At 61.2% G+C, this 22,403-nt stretch overlaps 1 protein-coding gene across 3 annotated transcripts in view; it reads right to left on the bottom strand.

The window, feature by feature from the left end:
* GRAMD4 (GRAM domain containing 4) overlaps positions 1 to 21,820 on the bottom strand; it is a 72,543-nt gene extending 50,723 nt beyond the window's left edge. Inside the window, exons 1-2 of one of the 3 annotated variants that reach the window (XM_028115365.2) lie at positions 21,675 to 21,818; positions 7,178 to 7,268 (exon numbers count right to left, since the gene is read on the bottom strand). Coding sequence is in view for 2 of the 3 variants with exons in the window: in XM_028115364.2 (XP_027971165.2) it covers positions 7,178 to 7,268; positions 8,893 to 8,911 (110 nt within the window). In the remaining variant the exon portion in view is untranslated. Of the gene's footprint in view, positions 1 to 7,177; positions 7,269 to 8,892; positions 9,036 to 21,674 lie in introns of those variants that run through there. The other 2 variants (XM_028115364.2, XM_028115362.2) reach the window with 2 other exon arrangements.
* Positions 21,821 to 22,403: the final 583 nt, after the last annotated feature.

Here is a 22,403-nt window from a genome sequence, read left to right as displayed (position 1 = left end):
CGGATAACCACTGACCTCCAATGTGGCCGCCGGACAGTCTGGTCTTTACTCGGGCTGTCCTGGCTGGCCTGGCGGCAGGTGGGCTCTGCAGGCGAAACGAGCCATCTACACATCGGCTCCAGCACATGGCCGTGGGGACTCGGGCTGCACACCCTCACTGTACAGCAGGGGTCATGGGGCAGAGGCTACGGAGGCAGGGGTGCAACTCATGCGCCGCACCCTCAGGAGTCACAGTGACAAGCGATCCGGTCAACGGGTGTTTAATGAGCACCTACTATGTACCAGACGCAGTGCGGGAATGCGGAGGAGGCACACTGACGGCCCAGGCGCTTCCTAACCACCGAGAGGAGGAGCCGGGTGATTGGGGGACAGGGGGCCACGGGCCAGGGCAGACCACTCTGAGCTGCAGGAGCCAGCCGCGGGCTGCAGAGGGAGACACCCCAGGGAAAGGGAGCAGCACGGAGCCTCACAGCAAGACGGGCAGAGGAACTGGTAGGGCCATGGGAAGCAGTGGAGGCCAGGCAGGGGCTTGGTCCACTCTGGGGGCGCGCCCGGGGAGGCCCACCTGCAGCAGCTGCACGGAGAGCCACACTGACATGGCCCACGGGCTTCACACCTCCCCGTCCCCCCCATCCAATCCCCGCCTGCCCGCCTCTGGGAGGCTGAAGTCCTGGCTCCTGCACACCTGTCTCTGGGCCAGGCCAGCACGAAGGACTCCGTCAACATCAGCTGCTGGGACTCTGGGGTCCTGCCTGCTACAGAGAGGAGGGCGCTGAGGTTCAGAGGGACTCGCAGCCATGACGGGGTGGAAGATCGTGTCCAGGCCACTGTAAGGTCCCCGTCACTCCTGCACTGCCCCCCTCCCCTAGGACGGCTCACGGACCTGCCTGGGGAACGAGGGCAGCCTGGCTCAGAGCAGTCCATTTGCCAGATTCCCAAGGAAACACTCGGCCCAATTTCCAGCACCCACGGCCAGAAAATAAACACAGGGCTACCAGAGGACCCAGCAACCCCGCTTCTGGGGATACACCCAAAGTACCGACACCTGGGGCTCAAAGAGGGATGGATGGATGGATGGACAAACAAAATGTGGTCCTCGCATACAACGGCGTATCATTCAGCATCAAGAACATCGGGAATTCTGACCGGGGCTACAACACGGATGAACCTGGAGTACGCTGTGCCCAGTGAAAGAAGCCAGTCACAAAGGGACCAATTCTGCATGATTCCACTTAGATGGTCCCCAGGAGGGGTCACATCCACAGAGACAGAAAGCCCATGGTGGGCACCAGGGGCGGGAGGAGGGGGACGGAGAGTCAGTGCTCCACGGGGACAGAGTTTCAGTTGGGGAAGATGACAGAGTTCTGGAGACGGATGGTATGATGGGCTCACACAACATAAACGTATCTAATACCACCAAACTGCATACTCAACAATGCTTAAGATGGTTTTACGTCATATAGCTTTTATCACATTTACAAAACATATTATACACATCATGTTGTGTATATCTCATCATGGTTACATATACACAAAGAGGGACAGCCTGAGCAAAACTCTCTGAAATAATCTATAAACCCAATGTGATTCCCCTAAAAAAATTAGAAAATGATTTTAGAGAAAGCAAAACAAGCTAAGTCTAAGGTTTATAGGGAAAAACAAACAAGCCGAATAACCTGGAAAATTCTGGACAGCAAAAGTGATGAGGGGTGATGAGCCCTATCACGTAGCAGAACATGGTGCAGCTACAAGCCATTCTGCAGACGTGGGGATGGCGCGTGAACAGACAGCAGGGCCGCGGAACAAACTAGAATGTACAGAAGCAGACCCAGCCCCCGTCGGGATCAAAGTGGCATTTCACAGCAGAGGGGAAGAGACACACTGATATCTGGTTAGTTGTGCGGAAAAAGGTAAGGTTGGAGCCACACCTCACACCTTCCCAAGAGACACTGGAAGTAGCCTGGGGGCCACATGGGAGGGTCCAAGACCTCAGACCAGACTGGGCCTTTCCAAGCAAGACATGAAGCATGATAAGAACACAGATTACTTTCAAAACAAATTTTTGCAAGGTAAAAACCTCCATCAGTAGTCAAGCAAATGATAATCTAGGAGAAAATGTTCAGCACAGACTACAAAGGATTAATCTGTCCGACGTTCATAAACAGCCCAGTAGAAAAATGGGCAAAAGATGCAGACAGCTCCCCAAAAAGGCAAACAGTTCTTAAACATATGGAAAGACAATTAATCTTCACTTAATAAAGACAGAAATACAAATTGAAATTACACTGAGAGCCCCTTTCCCTAGCAGACCGGCAGACACGCAGCACGTGGGCGTGAGGACAAGGAAAAAGGGTCCCCTGCTTGGAGAGCGGCGCCCAGGGCCATTTTGCAACATCCAGTAACGGTACTATTTCATTTCCAGGAACCTCTCACGCTTGCAAAATGATGTATAGGCAAGGTCATTTCACGGCCATGTTGTTTTTGTAATAGCAAAAAGAGGCTGGGTGCACCCTCAAGTCCACCCATGGGCGACAGTCACACAGGAGAGCCCCCACAGTCTGAACAAGAAGTGAGGACCCCCCCACCCCCCACCCTGCTGGAGACCTCGCAACCTGGGCTGACTGCTACCTGCCAGTGCGTGCAAGCCAGCAGCCCTGGAGGACTAGAGCGGAGGAAGTAGGGAGGGGGAAGGGGAGGAGGCAGCGAGGGGGAGGCGGCACCGGAGACCCATCCTAAGCTTCAACCCCTTTTGAATCCTGAATGTGTTGACTATTCCATAGCAAACGTTTTAAAATTAAACGTTTTAAATAAAAGATAAGATTTTTTTTTTTGATAAGGATTTGAAATAAAGCAGAAAAAATGGGAAAAAGGACCTTCATTCACCACTTCAGGGAAATCTCTCCCAAGGCCAAACCGGCGGCTCTCATAGTGTGGGCCAGGAACCCCTTCTGGGAGACCCACAAGGTCAAACCTAAGGCTCGTTTGCTTTCCCACGCTTGCTCTCACGCCACGGCGGCCGGGACAGGACCCAGCACCCCAGCTGTGTGCGACCACAGCCCGCCTGCGGCGGCCTGCAAAGCGGGCAACGCTCCCTTCACTCATTTCTTTTTTATCTGGGGAGGGAGGTGCAGGGAATGATTTTTAAAAAAATAAAATATGCTCCTTATGTGAATACGTGATGGGTTTATGGTTGGCAGTTTTTGATAAATTAATAAATATTTTTAAATGTCTCAGTTTAACTTTCTAATCCGGTAAAGAGCAACAGAGACAACCCTCACACATAAGGGCCCTCTGGTGACCTCATGAACTAAAGATATAAAGGGGTCCTGAGATCAACTCTGAGACCAGGCAGCCTACCCCAGTGATTCTGGAGAAGGGGTACGGGGCCAGGCCAGTGGGCCCACGGCTCCCCCTGACCCCGGTCTAGGCCTTGGGGGTGGCAGCTGGGCCCCGGCTGGGAGCTGTGTCCACAGACACAACCAGAGTGGTCCTCGGGCAGGTGTGCAGCAGGCTGGGCCGCAGGCCTGGCAGGGGCGGGGGGCAGGGCCTGAGCGCTGCCTGCTCTGGGTCACCAGGTGCGCAAGAGGAACCTCAGGGGGGCAGGGCAGAGCGCCCTCACCTGACAGGTAAGGAGACGTGGCACAGAGCCGGGAAGCAGGGGTGAGGCAATGCCCCTGTGCCCAGCCAGGCCAGCGGCTACACCTCCCTCCTTCTCCACTTCCACCTCTTGCTCAGGCAAGAGGAGGTCCCCAAGCACACCCCCATTTCGCCACCCCCTCTGCTTACACACACCCTCCCTGTCTCTGGGTACCATGCACCTTTCAGGGGCCACAGACGCTTCCTGCTCCAGGAAGCCCTCCTTATGTCCTTGTCCACAGGTGTCTCTCAGTTCGTGCACACCCCACCCCGGGGCACCTGGGCTGCCACATCAGAGTGTGCATGCACGCACCTACCCACCGTGCCTCTGCAGCCCCGTGCACACGGCCTCTGTGGTTCTCAGGCCTCAGCAGCCCGTCTCCCGACCCCCCACACTCGGGAGTGCAGCTCAGCAGGCAAATCGATGCCTTTTTGGTAACAGGACTGCGTGAGTCCGGAGCACACAGGTGCTCCACTTACCAGAGCAGAAAAGGCCCAAGCGTCTCGCTCAAAGTTTCATCAAAGTTGGACCCAAAAAAGGCCCAACGCCAAATCCTTAACCGGCTAAAAAAAACAACGCAACTAATCAGAACATGCCACCTTCTGCACCGAGAAGGGAACGTGTGCGAACAGAGGACCTATACAAACCCACATTCCATGCAAACCTGCCCTCAAAGATGCCACCACCCTGTTTCTGTCCTCACGGAAACGTTGCGGGCACGTCACCTAAACCATGAGGCAGACGTCACTCAGCAAGTCCCCTGGACCCAAGGACGGCCCCAGCTCACCACATCATCTCATGCCCACAGGCCGCAAGGCTCCAGGGAACCAGCACGCGGTCTCTGCCGCAGCCCGGACCGCACCGTGTGTCCACACCTGGCCTGGCGGCCGGCACCCAGCTCTGCGATCCCGCCGGAGCCACCTCCCAGCGCTCGTCCCAGCCAAGGGGTCTGAAGGTCTGGCTGTGGATTCCCAGGGGAGGGCAGGACACACCGAAAGCAGGCGTGGAGACCTGGCTTAACCAGACTGACAGGTTGGCACAGCCAGAAGGGTGGTTTCCCATCCCGCCCGGGGACGGCAGCTGAGTCCATCCCACAGCCTCGAGATGCTGCAGCGTGGAGACCTTGGGGACGGTAGGAAATACCCAAGAGGACAACGGAGGTCACCTGTTCGGGCCTGATCCCCAAATTCCAAAAGGAAACAAGATTCCATCAACTGGTTCACTGAGCAGACAGACCGTGGGCAGCGCCCACCAAGCACAGCACACCGTCCTGCCCGGGGGAGGCCCGGCTCCACCCACACACAGATGGTCAGAGTCCCTCACCTGTCACACAGGTGACCCCACAGGAAAGACTACCTGCATCGGTCCTCCCGAGCACAGCCATGCCTGCGGAAACCGCTGGCTCTGGCCTCACTGGGGCCACCTCACCGGTAAGACTCCAAGCCTGGGTCTCCCTGCGGGGAGCTGGGCCCCTCCCCCACGTCCTCCCCGCCAGTTCAGGGGGAAGCTGCAGTTACATAGCCCTGACCTCCCCTCGGAGCGCTTCACCTGCACACAACGACCCCACCTCCATCCACAAACTGCCTCTGGATAAAGCAGATCCACCCGGTATGGTGGGTCAGCCCTTGGAGCGAGGAGAGCACGGCGGTGGCCGGCCCCTCTCTCCGGGACAGCAGGCTCGTGCTGACCCACTTCGAGGACCCTCACTGGCTCCCACTCCTTTCCAGCTCCCTGGGAGAGCCCATCAAGGGGGCAGAGGAGGAAAGAGTGCCACCCGTACGGACAGGAGAGCCGGAGGACCCAGCTCGCTGCTGTGGACGTCATCCTCGGTCCCCACCCCGTGGGACAGGGAGGCACCTGCCTGCGGAGTGCGGCTCGAAGGTTCCTGTGCACTTGCTTCTCAGACTCGCTGATCCTCGATGACTTAGAGGACGGTCACTGGAGCATCATGGGCTGTGGGGTGGGCACAGGGAGGGTGCAGGGGTGTCAGGGCAGGAAAGGGGTCCCTGTGGGATGGACTCAGCTGTTGTCCCCGGGCGGGATGGCCGACCCTGGCTGAGGGCTGAGATGCCTGACAGGAGCCTGTTTCCCTCTCAAGGTTCTGCACTTGGGGACCCCAGCGCCTCCAGAACAGCCAGACGTCTGGGGCACTGCCACACTTGCCCAGAGCCCAACCAGCTCCTCCCCAGGACTACAAGACGAGGGGCCCCAGGATGCGGAAACCCCTTAATAAAGGCGGACTCACAGCCCAGGACACCGAGGTCAGAAGGGGCAGCCCCCTCCCAGGCGACTGCATGAAACCCGGTCCCAGGGGCCAGCTTCTCCCACACCCCGCCTCTGTGCTTGTTCTGGAAACCCGAGGCGCTCAGTTCCCCCCTGCACCTCACTTCCCAGGAGGCTGCCAATACCCTGCACAAGGCTGTGGGCTGCAGGGCGCCTTCTGCTGGGCCTGGTCTGCGGGCTGCAGGCCACAAGCGGGTGCAGAAGCCCCTTCCCTCGATGCTTTGCCTCATGGCGGCCCCCTCCGGGCCCCAGGGCTCCCCGTGCTGCCCCTCCCACACACCCCCCCGGGGTCACGGGGTGGGCTCTGACCTTTCCCTCCACGCCAGGGCGGCCCCAGCCTCCATCCACCTCCAGCCCCTACCTGCTCCCAGCCGCGGGTGCCCCTCTCCCATCCCGGGCCACTTCCCCACTTGAGACTCTTCTGGAAAGACCTGCCCTCCCTGGGCCTCACCCCACAGAGGTTCCTCACCACCCACCTCCCTCACCCCAGCTCCGCTCGGCCCCACCCCCCAGCACACCCGGGTGCTTTCATGCCTGCCCTGGCTTAGAATGCTCAGTACCGCCTCCCCGCCTCCCACCCTCTCAGTCCACCCGGACCGCTTCTCCCAGTCCTTCCAGATTCAATCACACAAAGAGGGGCAGGGAGGCGGGACCCTCCGGGGCCGAGGTCAGGCCCTACAGATGAGGGGCAGTGGCAAGACAGTGTGGTGTCAGCCCAAGAGAGGCGTACGCCAGGAAACGAGGAACGAACGCCGTGCAGGGAGCTGGCGCCCGCAGCTGGGAGAACACCAGTGACACGGGGTCGTCATCACGGTCCCGGCTTCCCTCCCTTCCCCAGGACGCTGGCAACAACGGAGTGAACAGACAGGGTCCTGCACGAAGGCTGACCGCAGCACCTGCGACCCGAGGGCGGGGCGTTCTCTGGCTCCACACGCCTGAAGCCCAGAGCGAGAAAAAGACTCGGCCCGTGCGTCTCCCCTCTTAAAAGTCTCCCCCAGCCCCACGCACGCTGCCGCGGACACTCGGCCCCCCACCTGCCTCCCCACCAAAGGGCGCACCACCGGGAGGGCGCTGCTGGTACCAATCCCCCTCCTCGTCCCAACGCCTCACCCCAAGCCTGCCACAGCCAAGAGCACCTGCTGGCAAGCGTCCGGCTTCAACCGAGGTTTAGGGGGGAAAGCGGGGCCGGTGGGAAGCCAGCCACGGTTCAGCAGCCAGAATTCACGAGGACTCCGGAAACGTTCCCGTCAAGTTTACCTTCCTGCGGCTGGTGAATGAGAGGGTCTGCAAACGGGACAACCGTCAACAAGGCCTCCAGGTTGCTTACGCAGACGTGCGATTTTCAAGCCTTTGAGAGAACAGTGTAGACGAAATCAATTCCTTTGATGTTTTTGTTAAAATGGCTTCTTTTTTTTTTACAAAACCTACACGGGGAAGGTTCTCATTTAGGTTACGCTAGTGCACAAAAATAATCACAGAGTAAGGTTTATATCTCCTAATTATACAGAATTTAGGACAAAATACTCGTGTTAGTGATTCTGAAATACTTTATAAATAGGTCACACTAGGCTCTTTGATTGCCAGGATGCCTGCAGCTCACGCAGCAGAGCCCAGCCTCCATGCACAGAGGGACCAACGGCAGCAGGGGGTCCCCACGCACGGGAGGCTCGGGATTCAGGGACTCTAGGGATGGAAATCCTGCCTCGGATTCGGGCGTCCTGCAGGTGTGGCAGATGTGGTCCCACCCCAACCCCATCCAATCACAACCGGAATGGGAAAAAGATGCGGAGAGACCAGGAACCCGGTCGTGAGGGAGAGCGAGGGATAAGGGAGGCCGCGGCTGAGCTTTCGTGTGAGGACTCGGTGCCGACACCCACCAAGCTATGTTCCATCACACGGTTAAGCAGTCAATTGTTTAAAAAGACACACACCTGCCTAACTTAAAAAGGAAGCTGATCTGTCACGTGAGTCAGCTGGGGGGGGCGCGGTCCCAGCGCACTGCCCGACCCGGCCCGGGGAGGATGGACTCGGGTGACAGGCATCACCTCCTCAAACACGCCCAAATGCCCTCGGCCAAGTGACGGGGATGCTCCCTGCACGCCTAGGGGGCCTGCAACTACGGGCAACGGCACCTGATACTTCCCATCCCTCCGTGGGCCAGGGCTAACTGTACAGTGCAGGCGGGCGGGACATAGACCTTTCTGGGGCGTGGAACCTGGGTCAAAGGTACAACTCTGGCAGCACGCGCCTCCTCCGGACTGGGTAAATGTTGGTAAACCAACAGTCCATTTTCTGATGCAGCGGCAAGGTTAATTTTTTTAGGTCTGGGATGAGAGAACGTTAAGATAGAGCGGGATTTCGCAGTCATGTGCTGGGAAGAGGGAGGGCACAGTTACCTGCCTCGTGGCCTGTGGGTTCTGGGCACCCGGCTCCCTTTCTGGGACCCTCGCCTTCTCCAGCCGTGTCTCCAAACTGGAAACCTCAGCTCCTGTCCTCAGACAGACGCTGCAGGCTCTCCCTCCCTCCCTTCAGACCTAGCCCTGCCCGGCCCTGGCCCCTCTCTCCTGAGCAGTTGGCCTACACTTGGTTCCAGCCCAGGCTTCCCCTCCTCCCCTCACCCTGCCAAGCCGCATGAGCAACCAGCACCCACCGCCCCAGCATCCACAGCAGCTGCCTCAGGCCTGGGTCACACACACACAGACGGCACCACCTCCTCGGACGGGCACCCCCACCACCCCCGGCACCTCCTCAGCTCTCTGCCAGAAGACAAGGTGTCCTGCAGCGCCTGGGGGACACACAGCCAGCAGACAGAAAGGCCTGCACTCAGGGCTGCACCAGCCACACTCCGGGCCCGAGGCCTGTTCGGGCCACCATGGCTAATGTAGACATGCAGGGCCCTGGTTGACAGTGGCCTCTGGAATCACCCAGCCTCACATGTCTCTGGCTGTGTGATCTTTTCTGAGACACCTCACCTCTCTGCGCCAGGCTCATCGCTCTCCCACGGGGCCATTATCGATGGAGACCACGGGTATGAAGCCTGGGCCACCCGGGGTGCCTCCAGGATCACTGTCCCCATCATCAGGCGGCATTTCTGTGGGAGCCTTCTGCTGTTCTTTCCTTTATGGTTCCTGCCCCACCCCCAGTGAGGTCCTGCCCCTCTCAGTAGGTTGTGACGGACTCCAGGGGGAGGGGCAGCCCAGATCATGGAGGCCTCCGTGGCCCCACCCCACCACGCCCCACCACGCCTCTGCTCCAGGCACCGCCCACTGGGCTGGCTTAGCCTGCAGAGCTCAGGGCAAGAGGGCGCCAGACCCTGAGCAGCACCCTCCTGCAGATGCCCCCTGCGCCCCGCCCCCAGGCTCCGAGGGGCAGACAGGAAGGGCAGGTCACCGCAGAGAGCACCAGCATTGGGCCCCTTGCCGCTCCAGCTCTCACCAGCCACGTGCGGCAGGCACCTGCCCGAGCCTGCCTTCAGGCCAGCGGGAGAGACCACCCCCTCCCACCCACCGAGTGCCGGGTGGTGGTGCTGGGGGGGACCGTTGGGGGCTGGCTAGGTGGGTCGGGGAGGAATCTGACACCCGAGCCTCCCTGAGAAGGCTGGGGAGGTGGGGGGAGGCCTGAGGTCTGTGCAGAGCGAGGGGGGCCTTCGTGCACACATGCATGAAAGGGGCGAGTCACCCCAAAAGCAGAATTTAGGGTCTACATGAGGCCCATAAGGGGTAGCAAAGAGGACAATTTCAACCCTGTAAAACCCCTAAGTGGACACAAAAGGTGTAGTGGGTGGGACACAGATAAGGGCACAGGCCCTGGGGGCAGCAGAGGGGCTTAGCCACTTACAGGACCTCTCCTACCCCCACTGAACTCATCTGCAAAGTGGGGACGATGAAGACCCCCCCCGCTTTGTTGTGGAGGGTGGCACCCACCCGCTCACCCTCTCCTGGGGGACCCTCAGGCAGCCCTCCCCAGGCCCCCCAACCCCCGTTCAGACCACCCCCCAGCATGCCGTCCATGCTTGGGCCACGTGAAGTGGGGCCCCTAGCATCCAAGGCTCCCTTCCCTAAGAGGCTTTCCCAAAAACGACAGCGACCCTGGGGGGGAGGGCGGGGGGGCAAGGACGCCGAGACCAGGGCTGTAGCTCCAGAAGGATTCCTCCCTGGAGCACTCCTCACTCATCGAACACCCGTGTGCACTGATGCAGCACCTGCTGTGTACCCAGCCCCTGCCCAGCTCGACAGACCCCTGTGGTCCCTGCCCTGGGTCAGCAGGAACTCTGCTTTAGAGGAGAGGCTCAGTCACCAGACCCACGCCTCCTAGCGAAGCCATGATCCAGGCAAAGACTGCAGCACCAGCTGGGCCTGGGCCACATCTAGGCTCTGCCAGTCTGTCCCCTACGTCTTGGGATGAGAAAGGCCCAGCCCATGTGACAGCGGTGTGGGGCTCAGCAGCCTGACAGAAGACCCCAGGGAGAGGAAAGGGCCACTTTAAGAACTCCAGCCACCTGTTTCCCCACAGGGGAGCATCTGAAGACTCCCCACGCCCCCAGTGCAGCAGGGAGCTATGTGGCTATGGAAGACCCGGGATGGAGCTTTTCAAAGATGAGAAACTGGCTGGTGAGAGGCCACGGCTCCCCTTCCCTGGGCTCCATGCGGCCTGGCCCACCAGCATGAACCCCAGTTCTCCAAGAACCAGTCGGGCTGCCTCACACAAACACTAGCAGACCTCAGCACCCAGGTGGCCCACCGCCTCCCTCTGGACGCTGTGCCTTCCACACACACTGGGGAGATGCCCAGCAGCCCCTGCCGCTCCCCCCGTCGGAGGGGGTGGCGATGCCAGGCAGTCCTGAGAATTCCACCCCCACTTCTGTGCTTGCCCTGGTCAGACTGTTGGGACTGATCTCCCAGAGGCCCTCCCCCCGCCGCCAGCGATGGTGCTAAGTGTGGCTGAGAGCTGCCTGCGCCCCTCCTGACCGGCACGGACCCCTTGCCTCCACGATCTCCCAGCAGGGGCTCGACCTTGGGACACAGGCGGGCAGGCAGGACACAGGCAGCAGGAGCAGGCTGGCCCCTCCAGCCCTGCCTCCCTCCCAGTCCTCACTCCAATCCCGCCAGGAGCTCCTCCCAGCCTGGATGCCCAGGGCTTTCTGGTGGTTGACTCACAGCTCACTTCCTCTCCCCCAAACACGCTCAGTAGCCACCGGATCACTTATCTGCAGCCCCCACTGTACGGCAGGCTGGGCTCCAGGGACCAGTGAACCCCACGCCTTCGGGTCTACCTTCTGATCCAGCACCTGTGGGTCCCTACCGCTTTCCCGCCTCCTCCACACCAACCCGCCCACCGCCCCTTTCACGCGCGCGCACGTGCACACGCGCACACACTTAGATGCTTACACCTTATTTTAACTTCCTCACGGAATACTTCTGATGTGATTCACACATCTCCCTGCGTTCTTAAGCACTGGCTGCTGAACAAAGTACTCCTTTTCCTTCTGATCTGGGATGTGCCCAGCATGCCCGCTATACGCTCAACCCATCTGGCAGGACGGGGCAGGGCCCGGCAGCATGCACCGCTGCCCCCTGCCCCCATGCAGCAGGCCACACACTTTCTTCTCTGCAAGGAACTAGAAAGGGGCTACAGCACAGGACCTGAGGCCAGCCCAGGACCCCCAGGACATGCCCAGAGGGGCCTCGAAGGGGCGCACAGCACAGCCTCAACCCCCTGGAGCCAGTGGGCAGCGTCGCTTGGGACAGCTAGGCACCCCTCCACCCCACCCCACACAGGAACCTCATAGTTCTGCTTCTGGGATGCAGGGCCTGAGGTGGTTCACGCCCCTCACTGCCACAGCGCACACCCACTGGCGTGTACGTTTTGTGGGAACCCTGTGGATGGTTCGTTAGCCTGGTTCTTCTAACAGTGAGAGTCTGAGTTCGGTGATATGAAAGATCTGTGTTTCTCACTATTGAAGTTGCTTCAGCATCTTAAATGCCAAACTCCCCAGCCGGGGGCCGACACTGACCCGCATCCTCCAGTCTCTGCCACGGAGCATCCTCAGAGTGGGGGAAGCCCTCCGCTCCCATCCCCTCTGCTGTGGGCAGGGGGACTGTGGCCAGGCCGGCCTTCACTGGTCCCGCCACGCTCACCCCAGTGGTGCAGCTCAGGCTCCCCTCCAGGCAGACAGAGGCCACCCCATACCACGGTCACCAGGCAGCCACGCCGGGCAGCCATGACCCCCAAGCGATTCCAGTCACCCCAGAGCTCGGCCACCATCGCCAGGCCAGCATCACCCCGAAGCCGCCTGTCACACGGGACCTAGCAGACCCCAAATCTCAACCCGGAAAGAAGGAGTGATGCGGGTGCAGCACAGCAAGGTCCTGGGGTGGGGGCACCCAGTGGGGGAGCCAGGCGAGCAGGCAAACAGGCGGCAGAGGGTGGCACGCTGGTCCCCCATCAGGTCCCAAGAGCCTCACTCTCAGGAAGGGCCCCTCAGGGACAACAGCACCCCCAGCCCCACAGAGCCCCCGCTCACTGAGGCCCTGGCCTGTTCCACCAGCTTCCTCAGCTCCCCACCGCCCCCCGCGCCCACGGGACCACAGCGGGGAGACAAGAGCTCTGAGGAGGCCCAGCCGGGGGGCACAGGCAGCCAGCCACACAGCCCACAGCACCCCGACAGGGCCCAGGACACGGCAGGGGTACAGGCACACATTGGCTGGGTCTCTAGGAGCCTTGCACAGGAGCTGGCCTTCGGGAAGCTGACCCCGCAGGTGCCCACGCCACCAGAGCTGGTCCAGGGGAGGGCAGAGTGGTGGCTGGAGGCCTAGCCCGGCCTGCTGCCCCTCCTCAGGCTAACCCCCCTGAGTCCTGCCAAATGGGCCCCTGTGGTCTCTTCTCTCGCCCCTCCGGGGTCCTCCCTGACCCCCAGGCAGGGCCGGCTGCTCTGCCCCACAGCCCCTACCTCTGTCGTCCCTCCCGCCTGGCCTGGTCCCCCTCCCACCATGCGCTCCATCATCAGGCCCTGCTGCCCAGCGCCCGGCACAGAGCAGGTCCTCATCAACCAGGTGAGGACAGACGGGGCTCCCAGCGCCCGCACAGAGACCAGACGCAGGCCGGGTGGGCGGGCCGGAGACACCCCTGGCCCCTCGGCAGGAGCTCACCCAAAAGCAAGAAAACAAGACAGCTCCTCTCGGAGCCAGACCCCACTGCATGGGACAGAGCACTGTGACGGTGCAAACAGGACGGTGGGCACGGCACCCCCACCCAACCGTGCGCCCGCTCCAAGCAGCGGTCCTCGCTGGTGCCCAACTCGCCCCCTGTCCTTCCCACCGTCCTGCCCCACTTTCCCTCAGCAGGGACAGCTGGCTGCTCCCCTTTTCAGAAACCTCCCCCCCGGGGCGCCTGGGTGGCTCAGTTGGTTAGGTGACTGCCTTCAGCTCAGGTCATGATCCTGGAGTCCCGGGATCGAGCCCCACATCGGGCTCCCTGCTCGGCGGGAAGCCTGCTTCTCCCTCTCCCACTCCCCCTGCTTGTGTTCTCTCTCTCGCTGTGTCTCTCTCTGTCAAATAAATAAATAAAATTAAAAAAAAAAAAAAAAAGAAAGAAACCTCCCCCCCAACCCGTGGCTGCACTCGGGCCTCCCCAGCCCGGGGACCCCGGTGCCAACCCCTGCCCAGCCCCTGGGGCCTGCAGACCGTGTGCAGGCCCCCAACTTCGGGGCACCTTCTCTGCCTCCCAGCCTCCCGCCTGGCTCCGAAGCCTCCAGCGGAAGCCCTCCTCCCTGCCAACAGGACCCACACGTGCCGCACAGACCCCACACGGAAATGGAAGCCAACACACAGCCTTGCTTCTCTCCTTTCCAGAAAGGAAACTGGTCTCAGGGCACGGCTGGGCTCCACAGAGCCGCGTGCGGACCTGTGCTCTCCTTTCAAGGGCTACCCCCTGCTCAGGTGTGAGTTCAGAGGTGGGGAGACGCCAGGCCCCGCCAGGATCGTAGTCCAAGATGTATCCGAAGAGTCTGCTCGCGGTCTTTCTCCTCATGCTGCTGAGGCCAGACCTCTGGGGCGTGTTCAAAGTCAGCCCCGCTTTCACATTTCAAAGGGATGCCAAGTCTGTGCCCATCCCTGGGGGGCTCCCCCCGCCCCGCTCTCCTCCTTCCCTCTCCCTGCAGGCCACAGGCCTTCTTGGAGATGTGACGCCCCGTAAACCCCTGCGGCCGGAGCTCTGACAGCACGCCAGGGCCCCGCAGAGTGAGAGGGACTGGACACGCATGCTGCGTCCAGGCCCATAAAGCGGCTTCCCGCAGCCAGGGTAACAACTGTGACCCCGCTCTGCGCGCACACCGGAATGGAACAATTACGGAAATGGATGGCAAACGGGGAGCCCGTTTCCCACTGCAGGATAGGAATTTATTGATCAGCGAGAGGCGGAGGCCAGATCCACGTGGTAGCGAGCAGACTGTATCATCAGGATGAACTCATTTCACTTAACACGGACACAGATGGTTACTCACAGAAGTCGTCAGTGATGCGGGGAGCCCCATGGTTAGAATACTCGAGTGTGTCTCCCACTCCGCCAGATGACAGTGCGCCCGGCACCCCGACCCCAGCACCCAACCCCGGGTCCTAACCCACCACGCTCCGGGAGGAGGAGCAGCCGCGCTGGGGCAGGACGTGGGAAGGTGAGCCTGGAGCCGCCTGCAGGGCCGGAGAGCGGGACGCCCTCACCCCCCCACCAGGATAGGGGCCAGAGCTGGAACAAGACCTCCAACAGGATAAATAGCTCTAACACTGAATCAGACAGGAATCCGTGCTGATATAGGAAAGACTGAATACATTAGTAAACGGGGAGAAGACAAGGCTCCCACACAGAAGAATTCCAAATAAAGTAGGAAGAAACTCCGCCCTGGAGGAGCCGGGGCGGGACCCCCACTTGGCGTGTGCCGGGCACACAGACTCCCCTCAGAGGGCAGCGCGGACGGGAAGAGGGGGGCTTCGCGGTGGAGAAGCCTGACCGGCCCCGCGACCGCGGCCGACACCGTGCGGGTCAGTGAGGCTGAGAGCAGGTGCCCCGACGCGGCGGGCTGAGGGGGCGCTGCCCCTGTGGGCTTCCTCCCAACCCCGCGACCCCGGTCCAACCCCCGAGGAAAACATCCAAATTCCAACAGAGGAATTCCACTTGTCTAAACAAATTCCAGTGTAGAGGGACCCTATCATATATCTAATACTTCTCCAGGCTGTCGGGGTCTTCAGAAACAAGAAAAGTCTGAGAAACCGTCCCAGCCCAGAGGAGCCTCTGGAGACGTGACAAGTCATGTATACGAGCCCAGATGGGGTCCTGGGATAGAAAAAAGATTTTAGGTTAAAACTAAGGATATCTGAGTAAACCCGGACTTGAGTTAATAATGTGTCCACACTGGTTCACCAATTTTAACAATGTTTCACACTAACAAGATATTAACAACAGAAGAACCTGCAGAACCAGTGAGTATGTAGAAATATCTGCCTTATCTGTGCAATTTTTCTGTATATCCAACACTGATCTAAAAAACACAGTCTATTAAAAAGCAAACAAACAGGCATGCCACGCAGCGGGAGGTGGGGCGGGGCCGGCGGGGCCTCCGGGCTCATGGCAGCTCGGCCCCAGCATCCCGACACCCACAGCCAGACCAGCCCTGCCCTGGAGGCGCTCCAGAGGACACAAACAGTGAAGTTTCAAAAGCAAGTGAGCGTACAATCATCATCCAGGAACAGAAACAGTGGGGAAGTCAGGGAGAGAGCCTCATGGACCCACCCCCACCAAACCCCCTACCTGCAACCATTCACCCCCAGACGCTGTCCCCAAAGAGGCCAGCAGAAAATGAAAAGCAAGGCCCCTGCCCTCCGGCAGCTCAGAAGGCAGGTGGGTAACGAGGCAAGCCCGGGCAGGGTGACCAGCACAAGGGCATGGTGGTCCATGAGGTCTAACCCTGTGGGAAGGGGAAAGCCAGGAAGGCTTCCCGGAGATGGTAGGTATGTGAATGGCTCGAGGTCCCTGCACACAGTGGGTACGCCAGAGCGACCGAAGGGACTGCTATGAGCTCAGACCCTGGTGCCTGGAGAGGCAAGGTGAGCCCACGAAGCCTGTAAGAAAGGTGGTCCCGGGCCCTGTGGTGCCAGGGAAAAGACCACACTTCAGAGAAGGCCCCCACAGCTACACACTGCCACACAGATGAAACATCCTGCTCAGTGCGCAGACCCCACGCAGGAGGCAGGGATGAGGAGGGACACAGGGTTTCTTTCTGGGGGGACGGAAATGTTCTAAAATCTGATTGTGGTGACGGCTGCACAATTTTGTGAATATGCTAAAACTCCGTGAATTGCACACTTTCAACGGGCGGATTGTACGACATGTAAATTATGACTCAAAAGATATTTTAAAAACAGCCGCCTCTCTGCCTGCCCGACCCTGCCCCCTCCCTGTGGAAGCCCCGCCTCCCCCAATCCCACAGCTCCCCCAGCCAGGCTCCCCGGAGAGCTGGAGCGCCCCCACCCCAGGGCAGAGCACGGCACCCCAGCCTGCAGGGACTGAGGACAGGGAACCCATCCCTTCCTTCCTTTCCCTAAGTCTTAACAGACTTGGGAGCCCAAGCAGAGAGGGCCAGGAGAGGCCCGGGAGGAGTGAGGTGGGGGAAGGGGTGGAGGGAAGGGTGCACTTCTCTAACCAGGGCTCAGAGGCCGCCCTGCCTGGGGGGAAGGGAGCAGAGATGTGCCAGACACAGGGCTCTGGCAGCCCTGCAGCCTCCGCGGGCAGAAGAGGGCGGGGAGGGAGGGAGAAGGGGGGGACGGGTGGGTGAGAACGGGGGCTGCACACCTCTCCGTCCCAGGAGGGTGCTGGGGCACAGGATGGGCTCAGATGTGCCCCCCACCTGCACTCCACGTTGGCAGCACTGGGGAGGGCCTCCTGCCTCCTCACGCCGTGTGCTCATCCCCAGACAGCGCCAAGCCCCTGCTGCCCACAGGAGGACGGGCTAGCAGCAGAGTGCTTTCCACTGAGGGTGGGGAACCCGGCCAAGAGAGGGGGAGCTGTTTCCCCCCCACTTCTGGGGCCCTCAGTGGTGCCCAGCACATTTGGTGTCTCCCACCCACAGCTTAACCTGGGTTTGGTGGCACAGAGGAGCTCTGGGGAGAGCCCCCTTCCCCATCCCTCCTTCCAGAGGAACAGGTAAGAACTCACTGAGCGCAGGGCTTTACGGTTTCCAAGCACCCCCACTTCAGAGGGAAGCAATATGGCCCCCAGTGTCATGTATCTTTCTCCCCAGATCCGGGACGGAGCCCTGAGACAGCCAGATGCCCTGACTCCAACCACGGCCACTCACCACCAGTCCGTGCTGGGGATGGCGAGCACCTGCCCACTTGCTCCACCATCTTCCCCATACCCCCCTCCCTCCTCCTCGGAGAAGCTGGCCAGACCTTTCTGTGGATGGCAGAGTGCTCTCAAACCTCTGGCTTCCGCATCCTACACCAAGACCCTTATTTACAGGTGACCAAACCGAGGCCCAGAGAGGTTAAGCATCTTGCCCAAGAACACACAGCGGCAAGATCATGTTTTCTCCACCTAACCCCCCTGCTACCAGTTAGGAACAGAGACCACCGGTTCACGGCTGGCTCTGCCACTCACCAGCTTGTGGCCTCAGGGACATTACTTAACTTCTCTGAGCTGGGGCTTCCTCATCTGTGAGATGGAGCTAATAATAGTCCCTACCTCCAGTTGTTACAAAGATCAATCATATAAAGTGCTTAGAAGGCTGTCAGGCCCAGGGTAAGGGACGCTCTCACTACTGCCGCATGTTTGATAGCAGAAAGACTTCCTACCACGACTCTACTTTTACTGCTCACATCTCTCTCACAAGCCCCCAGAAATGTTCCTGAACTTTCCACAGGGGTTATCGGGGAGGCAGTGAGGTCAAGAACACAGCCTTAGGGGCCAAATAACCCAAGTTCCAATCCCAGCCCTGCTACTTCAGTAATGGGAGCATAGGCCAGCCCGCCTCTCTGTGCCTCAGTTTCTCTCAGTGGGAAGTGGCACAATGTGTGGAGAACACCTGTCCCATGTCTGACGCTACACTGAGTGATTTCCGTCACTATTACTAAAGTTTCTTTGAATGGCCGGTACTTCCTGTCTTCCAGTGGAACCGCAGGGGGACTTCGGTCCCAGGGCTCAAACAAGATCACAACCCGGTTAGAACTCAGATGCCCGACAATCTCAACAACAGTCCTCAGGAGGCGGCGGTCATCAGCGGAGGAGGAGGGGCCCAGAGTCTCCCCCAGCCGCCCCACCCCCACCCCGTGCGGGTCACACGCAGACACCAAAGGCCGAAAGAACACCGTTTTCTCTAATCAGGGAACCCTCCTTCTCTTGCTCCATCTCTGTAAGAAAAGTCGGAGCGACCTGCCTTCGAAGTTCTCAAGTTAAGCGATTACGTTTCTTGACCCCGCCAGCCAACTCCAAACCCGGGCAGGGTTGTGCCTTCAACACGCGCTGTTCACTAAATGACCATCATCTTCAGGGACCCAGGCCTCCTCCGAGCCCGCCCGCCAACCGGACTGTTGGGGACTTGAACTCTTACCCCCTCTACGTGGGGTATTTTCAGGATTGTGCCCGGGATGAAGACTCAACCAGAGTCCCCACTGCCATGCCACCAAAAAAGCCACGGAAAAAAACCAGCCTGAACCCACAGCAGTGCCGAAGAGCCTCCGAGTCAGCTTCCAATCCCCCCGCCCCAGAGGCCTTCCTCCAAGTGCCATGGGAGTGGACACCTTCTCCCGGAGCGGCTTCCCACAGACACCCCTGTCTGGGCTGAGCAAACAGAAGCCGCTCCCCAGCAAGGACATCTGTATTCCTCCTACTACTCACTTCCACAGCCCACGTCTCATCTCCCCCAATTCATTTCCAAATTCTTTAAGAGCAGGGACGCACTGCTACAAAGCCCAACGCGGTCAGAGCTCCCACAGGGCAGCAAGCACGCACGGAAATGGTCCCCCGTCCTCCCAGCAACAGGTGCCGCAGCGACGGGAAGGGAAGGAGGTGGAAGCTCAGAGACAGGGTTACCAGGCCACACAGCCGGCCACCGGTGACTTCCTTCCTAGCCAGCACACGCTTTGCACTAACAGGTGCTCCAGAAACGCTCATCAAGTCCCCAGCACGGCTGCTAGGCAGGACCCCCCCATCCTGACGCACAGAGAGCCAAACACCAGAGGTGAGGGGCCGGGGGAAACATGCCAGCGCCCCAAAAGGGCCACCCCCGGAAAGGGGCAGCTGGCTGGAGCCAGGCCACGCCAGGATGGGAACGCCATCCCTCACACAGCCCGGGCAGCTCCAGCTTCCGGAGGGAAACACCCAAACCACAAAACAGGGAGAGCTGGAAGGGGTCCACGGCGGGTACCGAGGGCACGACCACGGGTCACACCACGGACCCATCAAGGGGGCCCCTCTGTTCTCCGATTACACAGATCCCATCAGGAGCGGCCTGGGTTCGGTGCTGGCATCTCTGTCACATCTGTAACATAGCTGTCACACAGGGAGGGTGGGCTGGGGGCTTGCGGCCTCCCCTGGCAACATGGTTCGCTGGGATCTAACAGCACTTTGTCTCATCGTGCCTGAACCACGATTCTATTCTGTTCTGTCGTAGAGCAAAAACGGTGATTCAGGAGAAACAGGCCTGATTCTCCTCCTCGTTTCCAGTCGGTGAAGGTGAGGCCTAGGGAGCACAGGGAGTGGGGGTCACCCAGAGCTGGCAACCACTGGTCTCCTGACACCCACTCCGGGCTGGACTTGACAGATAAGAGTAGGGCACGGAGGGGGGCCTTGCAGGCTGGCGGCCTGGGGAGAGACCAGCCTGGTTCCTGCTCCAGGAGGGGTCCCTCGCCCACCTCTACAGAAGACACAGAATAAACAGGCTGCCAGGGCCAGAGCCAAGCAGACCACAAGTTTAAGACTTTCCCAACCAGTTTCCAGGAAATGCCCTTCCTGAGTGCAAACACACAGACATCACAAGGACAGGCCCTGTCCGTCCCCAGGTCGCACCACCGGGGCAGCCACACCCCACACCCCATCAGCCAGGGTAGCTGAGAGGGAAGAAGGGCAGAGGAGGTGTGGCGCCCACCCTCAGGCCCTGAGGACCCCCTACCTCCCAGTCCCCAGGACCAAAGTGGCACCCCCAACGGCCTGCCACGAGTCCAACACTGCCAGACTCTGGAGGTTCAAGGCCCCTGCCCCATGGTCACAAAGTGCTAAAGCAGGACCAACACCATGGCCAAGACAGGGAGAAGGCCAGCCAGGTCAGGCCCCCTACCCGGGCCAGGCAGAGGGTTTTTGAGGGTCTGCAGCAGGGAGGTGGGGCAGGTTTCCCTCGGTCCCTGATCCAAGTGTCCCAGCTAACAATGGTGGGATGTGCTTTCATCCCAGCGCAGGGCAGGGGAAAGAGTGTCTCCCAGCCAGCTGGGAGATATGTCCTCAGATGTGCCTGGGACACAAGTGGGGCAGTCAGGGAAACTGGCTGCCTGGGTGCAGAGGACACTGCCAGCCTCACCGGGGTGTTCTGATCTCTGCCCTGGGCGTGCCTGGCCAGTGGGAGGCCTACATAACCTGAGTTAATACTCTTACCAGCCTCCCCTCCCTTTACTGGGGGGGAAACGGAGGCTGAACGCCTCCCTGCCCAAGGTCACAGAGCAGAGGCACAACAGAGAAAAGACTCCAAAGTTCTCTCTTAACCAGCGCGTAGCCCTGCCCCTGCCCATCCTGCCAGGCCCAGACTTAAAACAAACCCCCCGAGCTGGGTCACTATGGGGCCTGGGACCCAACAGCCACAATTTGCGTGTGTGGGAGAGGCTCAGAACTCTGTATTTCCTCCCCAACCTGCATAGGGAAGGCAAGAAGAAAGAGATTCCCATTCTGCAAAAGATCTCCCCCAAAATGGATTGTCCCTGCCTCTGGAAATTCAGGGCTGGCAACAACCCCAAGAGCAACCTGGCTTCAGGGGACGGCGACGGAGGTCCCCAACGCTGGGGCCCGCGGCTCCTCCCACCACAGAGCCACTGTCAGGGGCAGGGGCGCCCGCCCACCTGTCTCTGGCTCTCCTTCCTCCCCAACTGTAGGCCTGGACAGGGGTGCTGGCTCTGCTCTGGGCAGGTGGGGGCCCTAGGCTGGGGGCTGCCACACTCCACTCCACCTCCTGGCCTGCAGGCGGCCCTGGGTCCCGGCAGAACCCCACTACTAGAAGTCACAAACAAAGGGAGAGCAGACAGGGCAGAAAAACGGGTGCAGGAAGGGGCGAGTGGCTACAACTTTTTGGCGGGGTCGTTTCTAGGGTCGCGGGCTCCCTCCTCCTCTCCTGTATCCCCAGGGATCGGGTTCCAGGACGACGTTCGCCGAGCCGCTGTCCCCACCTAGCTTCGGCGACCCCCAACTCGGCAACCAGTAGCACCCCAGCCCGGGCCCCGCGTCCCCGGGACGTCCTCCTCTCCCAGGCCGGTCGGGCGCCAGGGACCGCGGGGCGCGCGCTGGAAGGGAGGGGGGGGTGGCCGTGACGCGCGCTCCGGCCCCGCGCGGGACCTGGGGGCGTGTGTGCAGGGCGCGCCCGCGCGGGGCCCTTCTAGGAGGGCCGCTGGCCCCCGGCACGGGAATGAGCGTGGCCGAGCGCGCCGGGTCGCGGCTCGGCCGGCCAGTGCCGGGATCGTGTCCGTGTGCCCGCGAGGTCCGTGTGGGCGTCCGCGCGCGCGCCGCTTACCCTGCGCGGAGATCGGGGCCAACTCTCATTCACCCGCTGCCGCGGCGCCCCCTTCGCCAGCCGCCCGGCCGCGCTGCACCTGCCGCCCGCCCGGGAGCCCAGCGAGGCCGGGGAGCCCGGAGGAGGCGGCCCCGCGGGTCCGGGCCACGAGCGCGGAGGCGGCGGCGGCGGCGGCGGCGGCGCCAGGTCGCGCGCTCGCGTCCCGTTGCGCGGAGTCTGCGCGCCCCAGGCCCGGCCTGCGCAGCCGCCGCCCCGCCCCGCGCCCCGCCCCGCACGCCGCCCCGCCCCGCGCCCGGCCCCGCCCCGCGCCGCGCGCCGCCCCGCCCTCCCGGCGCGGCGGGCTCCAGAGCCCGCGGGGGGCGCGCCTGTCCCGGCGGGGCCGCGCGCGCGCGCGCGCGCGCTCAGTCACGCGGCGCCACCTTTGTTTGGGTGGCCCACGTGCGTCCCCGCCACCTGCACCCACGCGCACGCGCAGCGGCTCCTCCGCGCGGAGGCCCGCCAGTCGCGGCCGCGGCCAGGCGTTCCCGCGCTTCCGTCGCGGCGAAAGTCTCGGGTACAGCCACGCACAAGTACGCACGCTGCTGTCACCTCGCCCGCGGCCCACACGCTGGACAGCCAGGGGACGCGCCGGGACCGCCAGTGGTTCCGAGATGGTGACTGCTGCCAGTGGCGACCCGCATCCCATAGGCATACGCCTTTCCCGTGACCGCCACTGCTTGCCCACGGTTG

Source organism: Eumetopias jubatus, unplaced genomic scaffold (genome assembly GCF_037043125.1).
Source record: "Eumetopias jubatus isolate StellerSeaLion01/CBP00866 unplaced genomic scaffold, mEumJub1_p1.0 scaffold_8, whole genome shotgun sequence".
Taxonomy (NCBI): domain Eukaryota; kingdom Metazoa; phylum Chordata; class Mammalia; order Carnivora; family Otariidae; genus Eumetopias; species Eumetopias jubatus.
This window is presented reverse-complemented; position numbering and strand designations above follow the sequence as displayed.